Raw genomic sequence first — 16,163 nt, forward strand, 5'->3', positions numbered from 1 at the left:
AGTTGTTTGTGTCTGGGCAGTAATGTCATGGGGCACCCGGCATACTCTCCTCTCCACACGTTCCTGAGTTCTGATTGAACTCAACTACTTGCGTGGTTTTCTTCTGCTTAAATGCTGATGAGTCCGAAATCTGTGTCTAGCCTCAGCCCTTCTAAATTCAACCTGTATTCATGCTTTGTGATTCAGTCAGCAGGCATTTATTAAGCACCGACTATGTGCCTTGCCCTGTGGCTGGAAACATAAGAGTAAACAAAGGAAACATCTCTTTGCTTTGGTGGAGCCACATGGGGGCAGGAGGAGAGATGGTGAACTAGAAATAAATGTGCTTCGAACACTTATGCTTAAATGTGCTTCGAACACTTACGTTAGCCTACAGTTGGGCCAAAACATCTAACAGAAGTCCTATTTTGTAATACAGTATGGAGTATCTTGTGTAATTTATCGAATACTGTGCTGAAAGTGAAAAACAGAAAAACAGAGGAGAGATGGTGAACTAGAAATAAGCAACTACTGAGGATATTAGATGATAATTAGGACTTTGGAAAAATAAAGCAGGCAAGGGGGTAGAGAGTGTGTATGTGTGTATATGTGTGTGTGTGAAGAAGGGGCTTGTGGTTGTAGAGAAGGTGGCCAGGGAAGGCCTCGTTGAGAAGGTGACATTTGAATAACGTTGGGAAGGGAGTGAAGGCGTGAGGCACCTGGATCTCTGGGAGCAACATTCCAGGGGACCACACTTGTGAGGGTGCTGAGGCCTGACACGTTTGTGGGGGTGGAGTGTGGGAGGTGGAGGAGTAGGAGGTGAGGGGTGTGTGTGCCAGACCGTGTGGGCCTTGGGGGTCATCATAAGGACTTACTCCTGAGTGACATACAAGAATCATCTGGGATTCGGCACAAGAGTACTGTGAACTGACTTGTGTTTTATTTTTAAATTGTGGTAAAATACAAATAACATAAAATTTGCTATCCTAATCATATTTTTAAGTGTAGAGTTCAACAGTGTTCAGTGCATTCATGTTGTGCAATGGATCTCTGGAACTTTTTTCATCTTGCAAAACTAAAACTCCATACCCATTGAACAACAAAGCTCCATTTTCCCCTCCCGCCACTCCCTGGCAGCTACCAGGCTACTTTCTGTCTCTGAGAATCTGACTACTTTTCATGCCTCGTATCAGTGGAATCATACAGTAATTGTCTTTTTGTGACTGACATATTTCACTTAGCGTAATGTCTTCAGGGCTCATCCATTCAGTAGCATGTGTCAAAATCTCTCTTCTTTTTAAGGTTGAATAATATTCCATTGTATGTATATACCACATTTTGTTTATTCATCTGTTGATGAACACTGGGGTTGTTTTACCTTTTGACTATTGTGAATAATGCGTCTATGAACATGGCTATACAGATGTCTCTTCGAGATCTACTTTCAATTCTTTCAGTACCCAGAAGTGGAATTGCTGGATCACATGGTGATTCTGTGTTTAATTTTTTGAAGAATCACCATACTATCTTCTTCAGTAGCTGTACCATTTTACATTCCCACGAACAGTGCATGGGGGTTCAATTTCTCCGCATCCTCACCAACATTTGTTATTTTATTTTTTTAACAGTAGCCATCCTGAGGTGTGAGGTGATGTCTCACTGTGGTTTTGATTTGCATTTCCCTAATAGTGATGCTGAGCATCTTTTCATGTGCTTGTTGGCCATTTGTATGTTTTTCTTGGAGAAATGTTTATTCAGGTTCTTTGCTCCTTTTTTAAATTGGATTTTTTGTTTTCTGTTGTTGAGTTGTAGAGGTTCTTTATGCATGCAGGGTGCTAGCCCCTTATCAGATATGATGCGCAAATGTTTTCTCCTATTCAGTAGGACACCTGAGCTGACCTGTTTTTAGCAGGATCTCTCTGGCTGCGGGGTTAGGGACAGACCGTAAGTGGGCAAGGATAGAAGGTGTGGCCAGTAGCCCACTAACCTGGTTATCTTCCATTTCCAAACTGGAAAATATTGGATCGCTATCAGTGCACCCTGGCTGTCACCTCCAGCTCTTGTGGGCTATAGTCCTATTACTGTTCTCCTGTGCCTGTGTCCATATTGCTGCCATCTCTTACCTGGCCCACTGTGATGTCCTTAGCTTGGCCTGGGAGGCATTTCCTGATGTGGTCCTGCCTGCCCCACCAGCTCCACCGTCTGATCCAAGCTCCTGGCCTGTCCCTGCCTGTCTCCTCCCAGTCCCAGCATCCCACCCTCAGACACTTGCCCCAGCATCTTCTCCCAGGCAGGATTGAATGCCCTCCCCACCCCCACCTCCGTCCCCGCTCCTCTCACGGACCCTGCCACTGTGGCCCTCACTCCCACGCACCCTTGTTTCCCATCTCCATGGCTGCTGCTTTGGCCAAGTGGGAACTTTTTCCAGTCATGAAAGAGACTTGTCTTCCACACAGTGTCCTTTATCCAGAGTGGGAGGCCTAGGATGTGTTTGATTCAATGAATAAATAGACTGACAAGAAAGAAGCAAAAGGTATAAGACCAAAGACAAAGACCAAGGAGACAGAGGAGGGAGGTGGGGGAAAGGAGAGAGACGGGCGGCGGGAGAAGTGTCGGGGTTCGCAGCTGTCCCACGGGCCGGGCAGCAAAGTCCTCCCCACGCCAGAGCACTCTTTGTGCTGCCTGGGACAGCGGCGCCCGTCCCTTCTGTCTGCAGACCCTCTTTTCCTGGCTCCCTGGTACTGTATTCAGAGTTCCCGGATAAGGCTCAGCTCTGTCGCCTTTATTTTTTGTTCTTTTTCTTCCCATACTTTACATAATAAAGGTTTGCCTCTCTTTTCTTTTTTCCTTTCTTTTTCTTTTGGAGTCAGAAAACTGAAGAGACCATCTTTATTAAAGAACTTAATAAAGAACTCAAAGGAAGTGGCTTTGGCGGAGTAGGAAGGAGAGGTGAAGGGAAAGGGTCCTTTCATTCTAGGGAGATTTCTCTGTGTGCAGAGTTGTGCCCTTGTAAATGGATTTTTGAGTTCAGGGCCTGGGAGACTTGTGAAGAAAAACAAAGGAGTCGACGAGAAGCCCCAGAGCTTCTGGGAAAGAGGTCCTTGTTTATGCCTGTTGGAACTGATTTGGTCAAGTGTTTGTTTAAAGGAGATGCCACTTGGTAAGCGACGCCTGGCTTACTTGTGTTGCATTCAAGAATGCTTTGATTGGCCGGAGATGCTGACACTGTTGACTCAGAACTGGCCCAAGTGTGAGTGCCTGGGACCGAGAGGCCTAGCACCGCCACCCAGCACATTCTTAAGTGTCTAATGTTGGAGTCAGGGCAGTGGTGGTTTGAATCTGCCCGGCAGAGCAAAACCCACAACAGGGTGGTTAGGTATCTCCAGCCTCAGTTGGCATTTGTTGTCTTGCTGCTGATTAATAACTATTGGTTCGTGGCTTAGATTGTGGGGTCTACAGAGGATTAAAGGTGCAAATAAGTCATGGTGGCAAATGCCTTTCTTGGGGGGGGGCTGGTAAGCACTGTGAACGCTCACCCTTATAGCTGCCAGGTATTTCAGTGAGGTGTCAGGTTGGATCATCCATGCCCCCTTAAGGGTTGTGGCCCCATCTTCCAGATGAGAAAACCAAGGCAGACAAAGCTATTAAGGGTGGAGTAGGAAGGTTCAGGGGATTTGATTCCAATTAGACCCAGCAGTGAGCCCCTCTGTGCCTTTGTAGATGGTTAGGATTTTGTCATCATCTTTTTTTTTTTTTAAATATCCCTTGTGTCTATCCCTGGTACGTGGTATGTGTCAGTAAAATGTGTGAAATGATGTGTTAAGTTGGATTAAAGTGAACTCTGGGCCTGGGTGCCTGTACTCTTTTAAGTTATGGGGTATGGACTAGGCTCTAAAGGTCATATATGAAAGTTGGATTGGAGCTGTCTGGCTGTGCTGGGCTCATCCTTTGTGGTACGTGCATCAGTGGCTTCCGGTCACATCATGCTGGTCTCACATGGTCTTACGTATCAACGCTGTGTTCTTGCCCTTGAGAAGAGTGGCCTAGGCATAGAACTTCGACAGACAAACTTGTCTCGGACAAGAAAATCCAATATATTCTATCCAGCACTCGGCCAGCGGATAATAACTTCAGGGGAAGATGAACAGGAGATACCATTTTAAAGCATCACTGCATTTGTAGCTTTATGGAAAGGCAAGACAACTAGGAAAAACTGTCTAAAAGAACTGGTGGATGGGGGAAATAATAGGTTTTTGCAGTTACTTTGCAAAAAGAAATGCTTCAGTCACCTCCCTTGGTGTGTTTCAGACAACACAATAAGATTCGCAGCGTGGAGGGGACTCAGCTGAAAGCTTACGTTTCCTTGGAAGTGTTGGATCTGAGTTCAAACAACATCACGGAAGTCCGGAGTTCCTGCTTTCCACATGGACTGCCTCTAAGGGAGCTGTAAGTACCTCTGTTCTGCTGTCTGTCCCTCTGCTTCCGGGCAGGGGAGCAGCTTCACCAGCACCCAGGTCTGGATGCAGAGTGGATGTTTCCTTCTCTGCTCAGCCACGGCTTGGCCGAGTCCGTGGGGATGCTGCAGGCCTTTGGCTTCCCTCCGCAGGGCAGAGGGCAGGGGCCCGAGATCTGTTTCCTTCTGTGCCTGTTGATGGGGCATTTCCACATCCCACAGCGTTATTCTGATGTTACAGACAGGTGAGGAAGCTGAGGCAGGGGGAGGTTAATTAGCCTGTCCAAGGGGCTCACCACTCAAAGATGACAGTCTAGGATTCAGATACGGTCTATCATGACCACAAAGCCTGTTTTCTGTCCCGTTCACTAGAGTGCCTCCTAGGGAAGCTTCCAGAGAAGATTAGAGGGTAGTCAGAGGATCCTACGCTGGAGGGAGGCTCTGACAAGGCTTATCGTGTCAATGCTTATCTGGCACTATTAAAACAAGTCATTAGGTTTTTGGGGGAGGTTTTTTTGTCTGTTTCTGTCTTACCCCGTGTTGATGCTCCATCTCACACACAGTGGATGGTAGACAGCAAGGAAAAAAGTTAAAACCTGTTTAATCCACTACTTGTTGGTAGGGAAGTATTGCTTTGGGAAAGAAACTGAAAATTCAGTCTATAGAGACATTTTCCATTTACAGGTGAGTTTTTATTCCCTGTATTATTACTACTGTTCCAGAGCAATTTTGGAAATCATTTTCAAGGCTCATTTAGGGGTCATTGTGACCTGTCTTTTCAGGGAAGATGAGGCATGACACACAGATTTTCCAAGTAAAGACTCCAAGGAGAGGACTGATTTCTTTCTTAGGCTGCATCAAGATGCCAGAATTTGGGAACAGGAGGTGTTGGCCATCGTGAAACCTCCAGGAGGGTCTTTCGAAAGGTGCCCAGCTGCCACCTGCTTGCCTGGGACGAGACACAACTGCTAGACTGAATTGCACTGACCTTCTCTCCCTGCGTGAAGGCAGGAAGGACTTTCTATTTTGGCAGCTATGGGCTAGTATATCTTCATCACTCAGGCTGCTCTTTAATCTGGAGTGCTGAGAACAAACAGTCCAGCCCCATTTGCAAAGAATCCTCATGTGCCCTGTCCTGGGTCCCTGCCTGGGGAAGAGATGAAAGGTGCCTTATTCCTTCCCACTCTCTGTGGTGGGGAATTCTCCCTGGCCTTTCTCCTTCTCACTTAGGCCAAAAAAAAAAAAAAAAAGTTAGCATTTGCCTGGGTGAGGCAGAAGGAGAGGTGTTGGCGGGGGCGGCGGGGCAGGGGGGTAACTTCTCCCAGGAATACCGTTGTTCCTCTCTTTTCTTTTTTTCATTTTTGTTACTTGCTATAATTTGCGTGCATGAGAAGCACAGATCTGACACTGAGGAGCAGTGTCTGCCTTTTCTGTTTTCTGTGCTGTCACGCTGGGTGCCCTGGCACACATCACCTCCCAAGTGTAGGCTCGGGAAGTGTTGCTTGTTTTCTAAAGGGACTCTGTGCAGGTCTCTACCTAGAGTGTTTCTTGGAGGCATGTAAAATTATTAGAATGAGTTGATTTATCCGTATGTATTAGGTAATTCCCTTCAGTGAGACCCACTTCAAAATTAAAGTCTGTTTCCCCAAATTATTAAGTTGACTCTGACCTGGCCTCGCAGTTGACTTCCTGCTTTCTAGGGCCTTCCTCATCAACCTTGGGCAGCGCGGTGAGGAAGGAGCCTGGCAGGTGGCTCCTGAGTGGGGCTGGTGTGGGGGGTGGCTGGGCGTGGGGGTGTTTGACGTTCACTCCTGCCTTCTTGGGGCAGCCCACCAGCTACCAGGACAGTGTGCTCCAGGCTGCAGGGAGGCTTCTCTGCGGGCCTTAATTGGACAGTCCTGACACCTGCACTGCTCTGGCTCCCCATCTGGAAGCCTTGTGACGATAAACATCTCATTGGAAACCTGTCCCTCTGGGCGTGTCTTATCTTGTTTTCCCAACTGAGACCCAGCTGGGTCTGGTGTCTGTAATGAAATGAGGAAGGCCTCCTACGGACCACGACATTTTCCTTCCCGAACCATTCCAGCAACCTGGCGAGCAACCGGATTGGCACCCTGGAGTCGGGAGCATTTGATGGTCTGTCACGGTCGCTGCTAACTCTTCGCCTGAGCAAAAACAGGATCACCCGGCTTCCTGTAAAAGCATTCAAGTTACCCAGGCTGACACAACTGTGAGTACAGAAACCCCACGCTTTAATTAAGGCTAGCCAAACTTTATGGGGGCCAGATTTCCCCACGGACCTCATACCAAATGCGACCCCTTCCTCATTCCCCCTTGGTGAAGCTCAGCATAAACTATCATTAACGGCCCTGCGGCAACACCTAATAAAAGCAAATTAGGAGCCGGGCCTGGTGCCTGTGGGCTGCCTCAGAGAGAAAAAGATCCACTAGTTTATACGTGCTTGTCTTCCGTGACATTTTCTAAGACGAAATGAGGAATCCTGCTAGTTAGCTGATGCTGGCTCATGCTTAGGCTGCGTGGGGTTGGCATCTCAGAGGTTTTAGTGTATTTTTGAAAGGTACCCATAAAATCTAGGCCTTGGACATGGTGATGTCTGACTCTTCTTTGAGCTGTTTGAGAAGAAGTTAGTGTAGCCAGAGGTAGCAGGCAAGAGACGGGCCTTTGTCTTCCCCTCCTAAATCTTATAAGGTAGTTGATTTTGTATCTTATTTTTTATATTTTTTCTCCTGTCATTCCCAAGATATACGATATATTTTTTAAAGGATTTATTTAATTTCTTGGTGGTTGAGGCTGTGTGCCCGCCTAGACAACACACAGCTTTGGATTCAAGAGAACCTCCATTAACCAGAATCTGATGAAGATCCCCTCCCCGGTTTTTTGTTTTGTGTCCTCTTTTTAGCGGAAGAGTGCATTTCAGGAAAATAAGCCAATATTGGAAATCTGGTTTGAACAGAACAGAACAGTTGTTGAGGGCCAGGTGGGCAGCAAGATGGGATGCGCCCCGGCCCCCACCCTGCCTGGGCTGCTCCTCCCGGTGGTTAGACCCCGGGCTCTGCTCTTTCCAGTCTGTGGAGAAGGTCTCACTGACACCCAGGGGGCTGTGTGGGGGGCAGGTCGTGACACAGTGCAGAAATATTTGGGGAAAACCAAGGGCTTTCTGGTTAGCCCTGTGTTCTCCCTGCCCTTCCCCGGGGTTGCTAAGGATCCAGCCCACCCCAATTCCTGCCATCTGTGGTTAACTGAAGCTTTGTCATGCTGGGGCTAGAAGCCAAATGTGCGTGCTTCCTGGGGTGTCTCCCCCGTGTGCAGCAGCTTCTCTCGATATAGAGATTGTGTGAAGTGCCCCGAGTGGAACGTGTTACTGCCATCTGATACGCAGTGGTTAGGCTTTTCCTGGGTTGAGGCATCTGGTGTGGATTTCGGTTGCTGAGCTAAGGGACACCTCACCTAAGACGTCCACCTCCTGAGTCATACCCACGCCCTCGCCGCAGAGTCATGAATGGCACAGTGCTGCTCAGGGAGGATCGCAGACACACACAAGTCCTTGGAGCCGGCTGTGGGGAGCTCCCCGCGCCCCTCTTTCCTGCCTTAGCCGTTAGGTGGCAGCATCTGTGCCTCTGTGGTGGGCGAGACATACCGTGCGCTCCCTAGGGACCCCTTCGCCAGAATTTTTCCTCTGGCTCGGAAACCCAGCCGGGACTGCCTGGGAATGGTTGTAGGAGGGGTACATGCCTGAGATGCTCTGACCCTGCTGGCTTCGTCTCCTTAGGGATCTCAATCGGAATCGGATTCGATTGATCGAGGGCCTCACGTTCCAGGGGCTGGACAGTTTAGAGGTGCTGAAGCTTCAGCGGAACAACATCAGCAATCTGACAGATGGGGCCTTCTGGGGCCTGTCCAAGATGCACGTGCTGTAAGTGTGGGGCCGGGCCCTGGCTTTGCTCTGGGGTGCAGGACCCATGCACGGTCTGTTTGTGCACCGTGTGTGTGTGTGTGTGTGTGTGTACGTACGTGTGTACACACACGTGCACGCTCATTCAGCTGAGCACTGGGCGTGGAGAAAGGCACCCAGCCCCTGCCCTGAAGGATCCTTTGAGACTTCAGCTGGACCCAGCCCTCTGCCCTTTGGGACTTCAGCCGGGCCCTGCTGTCTTTGGGGACTGAGCCAAATCTCAGGGTGCTTTCCTAGCAGATACGGAAGTTTCTTGGGAAAAGTTTCATCGGATAGTCAGGTAAGTTGGGTGATGGAAGTGAAGGAGGGGAGCCCGTGTGCTGGGCCTGCTCCCCCCCACCCCCAGCCACAACCACCACCACCCCTGCTTCCTCTGAACGTGGGGCTGCAGGGCAGACCCCTCCCCACATCCTCTCCACTCCCACACACCACAGGAAGTTCCTTTTCTCCCCATTGTGGGTTTGACAATCTTCCTTGATGTGCAGGTGGGACAAAAATGTATAGCTCATCCTAGGAGATTTATTTCTGTCTTGTGAGCTAATCAAGACTGTGGGTGCAGATGTTCAGCTTTTATCAAGGGAGCATTCTCTTTCAACCAGATGTGTACGATAGCAGAACGTGCTTGCCTGCCTGTGTAACATAGAACAACAATGGAGAAGCATACAGAAAAGGCAATTACTAATCTTCTCTTTGTAAACATTAAAATTTGTTTATATCTAATCAAAAGTAATGCATCCGCATAGTTAAATAAAATCAGATAGTAAAGAAAAGCAGTCACTGCCTGCCCCCACCCCCTTGTTCCCTCTTATTACAGTTCTTCTCCCAGGAGGCAGTCCCTGAGCATTTCTCTTTGTGGGTTTTCTGTTTTTAGTCTTGCTGGTGGTTACTTCCAGGTCCATACGCTCATGCCACTATCTTTACTTGTCAACTTGAGATTTCCTGCTTTAAAGTCAATGATTTAACTTGCCCATGACAGCGGCCATGTCTCCCCTGCAGTCTGTGCAAATTATATCATGACTTTTATATATTCTTTATCGGTTATCTTCATACTGGAAACCAGCTAGGTCCAGGTCCGTGCTCGTGCTGTGCTGTGCCCACTGTCCGGGTGTCTCCAGGTGACTGCCCTTCCCCGGCACACCGTGTGCAGCAGGGACAGGAGCTGCTGCTGGGCTTCCCGCTCTCCTCCTTCCCCGCCCTCAGCTGGACCTCTGCTTTTATGTATCCAAAACACTTTAACTTGAAATCCTTAAAACTGTCATTTTGAACTTTGAGAAATCCAGGTGGTCATGTGCTGGGTAGGAGGATGAGATTAAAAGAGAATTCTCAGAAGAAAATGGAACACCTGCCATCTGGGTTTTTTGTTTGTTTGTTTTGTTTTTAAAAGAGACAGGATCTTGTTCTGTCGCCCAGGCTGGAGTGCAGTGGCACCATCATAGCTCACTGTAACCTTGAATTCCTGGGCTCAAGAAATCTTCCCACCTCAGCCTCCCAAGTAGCTGGGACTACAGGTGCATGCCACCACACCAGGCTAAGTTTTCTTATTTTTAGTAGAGATGAGGTCTTGCTGTGTTGCCCAGGCAGGCCTCGAATTCCTGGCCTCAAACGATCCTCCTGCCTCGGACTCCCAAAGTGCTGGGATGACAGGCGTGAACCACTGTGCCCGGCACCCATTTGGTTTTTATGGTGAACAATTTTGTACAAATTAGGAGTGATGAGTTTCCTTAGAGGTTATTTATAAATTAAGTGCTTAGTTTTTGAGCAGTGGCAGAAAGAAAAAAAGAAAAACTTGGTTGCTCAATGTCCTTGTAATATTGAACATGGAGCAAAATTTGAATTAGTGACTTTTATTAAAGAGTGGAATCATCTAGGGTAGACCTGGGCTAGCATGTGCCGTGTGGAGACACAGGATTAAAGCATACGTAATAAACTTGCTGAGAGCTAAGTCCTCAGCACTGTGCTAAAATCCTGATGTGTACTTTGTTACTTTCTTCTTATAGAGGCCCCGTGAAGTCGATGTTCTTGGTTATCTCCATTTTACAGATGTTCAGGTTTATTCAGCCAGCAAAGTGACACAATTAGGAATTTAATCCAAGTAGTCTGAGCCCAGAGCTAAAGCCAGGTCTTTTGGCACAGTGGTGCAAGAGCCCAGCCTTTGCTGGCCAGACCTGGGTTTGAATTTGTTCTGGCCCCTTTACTACTTGCTAAGCTGTGGAGTCTTAGACAAGTTATGTAGCTTCTCTCAGCTGTAGATTTCTCCTCTGCAAGACGGGGTGATAGTAAGAGCTGCCTCCTGTTCTCTCTTTCCAGTCCTTTAATGGGCTTTGCCCTTACTCGGAATGCCTCTGCCCATTTGTTTGCCTGGTTCACTTTTACTTAGCTAAAAGCGTTACTCATAGGAAGTTTCCCCTTGCCCTCTGAACTTTCTAGTCTGCCTTGCCACTTAACATCTGTTTTGTTTGCCTGTCTTCTCCCAGTTCCTGTGTGCGTGCACATGCACGCTGTCTCATGCACTCGCTCACTCCAGTTCTTTCGTGCACTGTTAAATCCTTGGTGCTGACCACAGTATCTGATAGAGAGCGGTTGCTTATTTGCTGTCTGTTGAGTGAATGAGTGAAAGTCCCCTCTTCATCCTGCGTGTGGCTGTCTTTGCAGGCACCTGGAGTACAACAGCCTGCTGGAAGTGAACAGCGGCTCGCTGTACGGCCTCACGGCCCTGCACCAGCTCCACCTCAGCAACAACTCCATCTCCCGTATTCACCGGGACGGCTGGAGCTTCTGCCGGAAGCTGCATGAGTTGTAAGTTCCTCGGCTGTGGACTGTGATGGGCTTTTGTCGGTGAAGTCTCCCAAGCCCAGAAAGCTCTAGTCCTGGCTCATTCCACAGCACCCTGGACCGGGAGCGGGTTGGGATGGGGAGGGAGCTCAGAGGCAAGCACCCTCTGACCGCCAGAGGGTATGTGAGTCCGTGGGAAGGTGTCCTCCCTCCCTGGTGGGCCTTTGAGCGTCTCCCAGGGGTGTCCCTCTCTGGCTGGTGGACAACATGAAGCTGTCTTCTGTGCCCTTTAGAAGATGCAGGGAAAGTCATGGAAGGTCACGGAAGGGTGTCTTGACCAGTCTCAGCAGTCTGCCCCATAGCCAGGCGACTGCCTAGCGTGTGTTTCCTGCCCCTCCTTTAAGCTAAATTCTTTAATTGCAGGTGAGGATGTAATTTTGATCTCCTGCCAGGTCTTTGAGACTGACAGACACCATGACTTATTTGTTCAGGAGAGAAAGAATGTTGCTCCCTGTCACCTTTAAAAACTCATTAATCTTCTCTGAATTTATTTTCCTTCTTCCTGCCCCAGCCCAAATTCCCTGTTTTTCAACGACAGATGACCAATATATCAAGTAGTCAACCCAGGGCTATGTCAGGTGTTGGATTCTGACACTCGGGCAACGTGTATGACACTCAGAGGTGACTTGGGCGGAAGCCTGCAGTCCCCGCTAAGGTGTGAGACGTTGCCGTGGCTTCCGAGGCAGTGGCCAGTGGTGCCCTCTGCTGGCCAATGCCGGGGTAACGGGGGCTCCCCGGCTCACTGTCGGAGCCCGCTGGGGTCCTTCCCGTCCACAGTCTCGGGCCTCTGCCCTGCCCTTCTAGGAGTCACTAGATGGATGTTGGGCCCTGATGAGTTAGTTTCTGGCTGCATGGCCACTTATTCCTCTGGTATTTCTGTGGGTGTGCACACGTGTGTGTGTGTGTGTGTGTGTGTGTGTGTGTGTGTCTGTCCTTTCCCACTGGGATCTGGCCAGCCGCGGCTCAGTGTTCAGGAAAGGAGAGGGGAGGGCAGCTGCACGTGGTCTGGTGGTGACATCGCCCCCCCGGCCCCCCAGGGTCCTGTCCTTCAACAACCTGACGCGGCTGGACGAGGAGAGCCTGGCAGAGCTGAGCAGCTTGGGTGTCCTGCGTCTCAGCCACAATGCCATCAGCCACATCGCGGAAGGCGCCTTCAAGGGACTCAAGAACCTGCGAGTCTTGTACGTCTTTCACTCTCTACGGAATGAAGGGGTCCCCGGTAGGGAGAACACAGTGGGACCGACCAGCTGCTTTGTTGAATTCCATTCTCATTGGCTTCGAGTCAGCATAGGATCCGAAGCTGACTTGTTAGGTGTGCAGAGTCTCAAACTTTTATATAATCAACTGAAAAAGAACCAGTTGAACAGAAAAATCTCTCACATTCCCCCAGGATGGTGCCCGATAAATTGTTAGCAAGCAGGAATTCCCACATTGTGCTGGGCAGGTCGCAGTGGTCCTATTGTTGGGAAAAGCTTCCCCCACACTGAGTGCCTGGAGCGGCCTTTGGAACAGCAGCCGTGGGATCAGTTTTTCCAGTCTGGAGTCTTCCAGTTGTGACTTCCATTTTTAAGTCCCAAATATTTTTTCTCCAAGCCAAGTGGATCCTGCAATTCATCTCTTGGTCCTAGCATTTGATCTTCAGCATACCCTGTCTAGGATACCTTGTTCCAGGAGAGGTACTTAGGGAATCCCATGTCTTTCCTTGCACCTCATTAGGGGGTCATTTAACAAAGTGGAGGTGACAATGCCATTTCCCTCTAAGTTCCTAATTAGGTGGGGTTGCCAGAAGTTGCTGCAGGATGCTTTTCTGGGACTTTTATAAAACTTTTCCATTGTTGACTTAAGAGAACTTCCAAGCAAATATCGGCACAAAGCCCCCAGAGAGGTAGTGGAGACAGTGGTAGTGGGTTCTGAGGCCTCCTTGCCAGGCATGTGACAGGGAGGAGGGCTGGTGCACTTGCACCTGGCAGTTGGCTTTAAAGCAGAGCCATTGTTGGGAGTGTGAAAGAGCCCGGAGCCAAGCTATTCAAGTAAGGTCAGCCTGCGAACCCTCGCAAGCCTGAATAACAAGGCTGGGAACATTCAGACTGAGCTGGCCAGAAAGAAGAGAAAAACTTTGGCAGCCAGGGCTAGGAACAAGGAGACAGGCACACAAAGCCGCAGCCCTGGGTCCCTGGTTTTTTCGGTAGGAAGATAATAGGGAGGAACCCATTGAAAGAAGTCCCTTCCAGAAGCAAAATCGGCTCTTTGAGCTTCCTGCTGTAAAATAAAGGTCAGAGCAAGCATTTCACTCTTCAGTCAGCGCTCCCCTCCCTCCCTGCTGGCAGCATGGATTCCTTCTGAAGGTTCTCGCGGGGGCCAAGAGCAGCATCCCTTTCTGTTCCTGGCCCCTGTCTGTAGGAGCTCAAGACAGGAAAGTTTAGGAACCAAGAACCTTGTGGAAAGTTGGAGCGGGCAGAATGGGGGCCTGGTCGCCAGGTGTGATGTCTCGCCTGGGCACCGTGACCCGCCCTTGGAAGCTGGGGAGGCTGCTGATTCATCGGCCTTGGGATTTTCATTATTGGAGGGGCCTGGGCCGAGGAGTTGGCCTCATCTCCCTGATCCTGGCGAGTGGGTCACAAGTCTGACTCAGCACCCAGATGTCCGTGCTGGCTCAGAGTCAGTGCTGTGCAGGCCTTGGGAGGAGATGGGCTTTAGGCTCCAGACCCGCTCGCCAGCACCGAGGGCCTCTTTCTCCACCATCCTTTCCTCCATGCACTTTTCACAGTTTTTCGGTCACGTCCAGGAAAGGGACTCTGGTGTGAGAGCAGACGGGAACTCGTAAGGAAACTTTCAGGCTGGTTCTCTGTGCCAGGGGCCAGATGTCTGCTCTCTGGGGGCAGAATACAGACTGGGCTGTCTGCACGGCCTCCCTTCCCGCGAGCGTGGCCTTCGATGCGGAAGCTGCAGAGGGAGCCTGGGGAAGCTGGAGGCTTGTGTGAGCTTTGCTGAAAGGCTGAGGAGGGCAGACCGCCCTGCAGGGTGTGCAGAGCAGGGCTTCCCTCCCGGGGCCACACTGCTCTTCACTGTATAGTACGGCTGGGCCTCCAGGTTGCGCCGAGGTGACTGCAGCTTCCACGTGGCAGGCTGGGGGGGCCCGTTCTCCCTTTCATGCTCAGACTGGACAGTGAGCTGGCTTTCTGTCCTCTCCCCAGGGACCTGGACCACAACGAGATTTCGGGCACCATAGAGGACACAAGTGGCGCCTTCACGGGGCTTGACAGCCTGAGCAAGCTGTGAGTATCCCCAGCGTGGAGCCCCACGGCGGGGGAGGTGCTGCTGCGCTGCCCCTCAGGCCCCTCTGTTCCAGGCCCAGCGGAGGAGAGCTGGCCCCGTGCAGGTCTTTGGTTTGGGGAGAAGAGGTGAAGATCAGAGTAGGGGGCACCTCAGCTCCTCGCAGGCCAGGGGGCTCCCTGCTGCCCCGGACACTGGGGCCTTTGGGGCCGAAGACCAGGCGTTCAGTGGCCTAGCAGAGCTTTTTTGGGCTCAGTTTGCAAATGATGTAAAAACAGCTAAATTTTTTGTTGTCCTTTGTACAAAGGAGTCTTGCCCTAGAAGACTCCTTTGTACACAATTTGTGCACACAATTTCTAGAAGTTATGTGACGTGTATAAAGCTGAGTAACTTGATGTGTGTAAAGCCAAGTAACTTGATGGTTTTGAGACCCCTGTTGGTATTTTTGTTGTCAATCATGGTCTCAGGTGGAAACAGTGATTACCAACAGTGATAGTAATAGCTATTTTGAATTTACGATTTGGGGTCTTTTTTCCCTAGCTCCTAGAGTCTGCCAGTTCTTCCTCCAGGAGTGTGTGCATGTGGACGTGTGTGTGTGTGTTATGCCTCGTGGTCTCCTGAGGGCAGGCTCTGTTGTGCAGCCTGTTAATCATTGAGGAAAAGTAGAGGCGTTTGCCCAGGAGCACCCAGCTGGCCAGCGGCAAGGTCAGGATTCGGCCGTCTGGCTCTGGATGCCACCTGGGAACGTGCAGGTGGGGGTCGGGGTAATCACTGCTGATTACCAGCAGGTCGGAGGAGGACAAGACAGACAAGGCCATCACCCCTCAGTCCCCCAGCCCACGTCCCAGCGACAGGGAGCTGAGCGGAGTGCAGGTGTAAAGTAATATTTTGAGAGCCCTAGTGCAGCTGAGGACTTAGGAAAGCCCATAATGGGGAGAGTCCTTTTGTATAGTAAATGCTTCTGATTTGTTTTAAAAAGTGTGGCTTTTCTCACCTTTTATACCTGGAAGGTATTGATTAGGAATAAGCTGTTTTGGCTGTCTAAGGATTGCTTTTCTTCTTGAGTACCCTGTGCTCTGCTGGCATGTCAGAAATGCTTATCAGTTTTTCTTCTCCTTCTCATCCCTAAAACAATGCTCCCCTTCCCTCAACCTCCTGGCCCCTTTACCCCGTACATGGCAAGCTTGGAGGAGCCAGGAGCAGCCCGTAGGTGGGGCACAGGCAGTTGTTAGCAAGTGGACCTCCAGGCGTGGATGTGACTGCTGGGGTGGGAAGCACCTTGGCACAGGCCTTCCATGGCCTTGGCCATGACTGGCTGATGGGCGAAGGTGGGGAGAGCCAGGTTTGTCACAGAGCATGTCCTTCCAGTGGAGCCTGAACCATTTCTTGGGTGCTGTGGCTTCCAGGAAGCTCCTCCCAGAGAAGGGAGGGCCTGTGAGGGTCGGCTGGCCCCAGGGTCCCCGGGCCTTCTGGTGCTGTGTGAGCCAGCCTGCTGCCTTCCTGAGGGCCTGCTCTCTACTCCCTGGTGTTTTTGCCCACTTCCACCTGCTGGACGAGGTTCAGCAGTTCTGTCTGAACCCCAAGAAGTCAGCCAAACCCATTTACCTCTACCTGCGTAGGTTGATGTGGGCTCCGTTAAAGTGGTGGTCTACA

At 50.2% G+C, this 16,163-nt stretch overlaps 1 protein-coding gene across 2 annotated transcripts in view; it reads left to right on the top strand.

The window, feature by feature from the left end:
• LRIG1 (leucine rich repeats and immunoglobulin like domains 1) overlaps nt 1–16,163 on the top strand; it is a 109,102-nt gene that overhangs the window by 73,282 nt on the left and 19,657 nt on the right. For both annotated transcript variants that reach the window (XM_045530957.1, XM_045530956.1), the window contains exons 4-9: nt 4,288–4,425; nt 6,519–6,662; nt 8,223–8,366; nt 11,058–11,201; nt 12,275–12,418; nt 14,432–14,512. In XM_045530957.1, coding sequence (XP_045386913.1) covers nt 4,288–4,425; nt 6,519–6,662; nt 8,223–8,366; nt 11,058–11,201; nt 12,275–12,418; nt 14,432–14,512 — 795 coding nt within the window. The remainder of the gene's footprint in view (nt 1–4,287; nt 4,426–6,518; nt 6,663–8,222; nt 8,367–11,057; nt 11,202–12,274; nt 12,419–14,431; nt 14,513–16,163) is intronic.

This window comes from Lemur catta, chromosome 18 (assembly GCF_020740605.2).
Source record: "Lemur catta isolate mLemCat1 chromosome 18, mLemCat1.pri, whole genome shotgun sequence".
NCBI lineage: Eukaryota > Metazoa > Chordata > Mammalia > Primates > Lemuridae > Lemur > Lemur catta.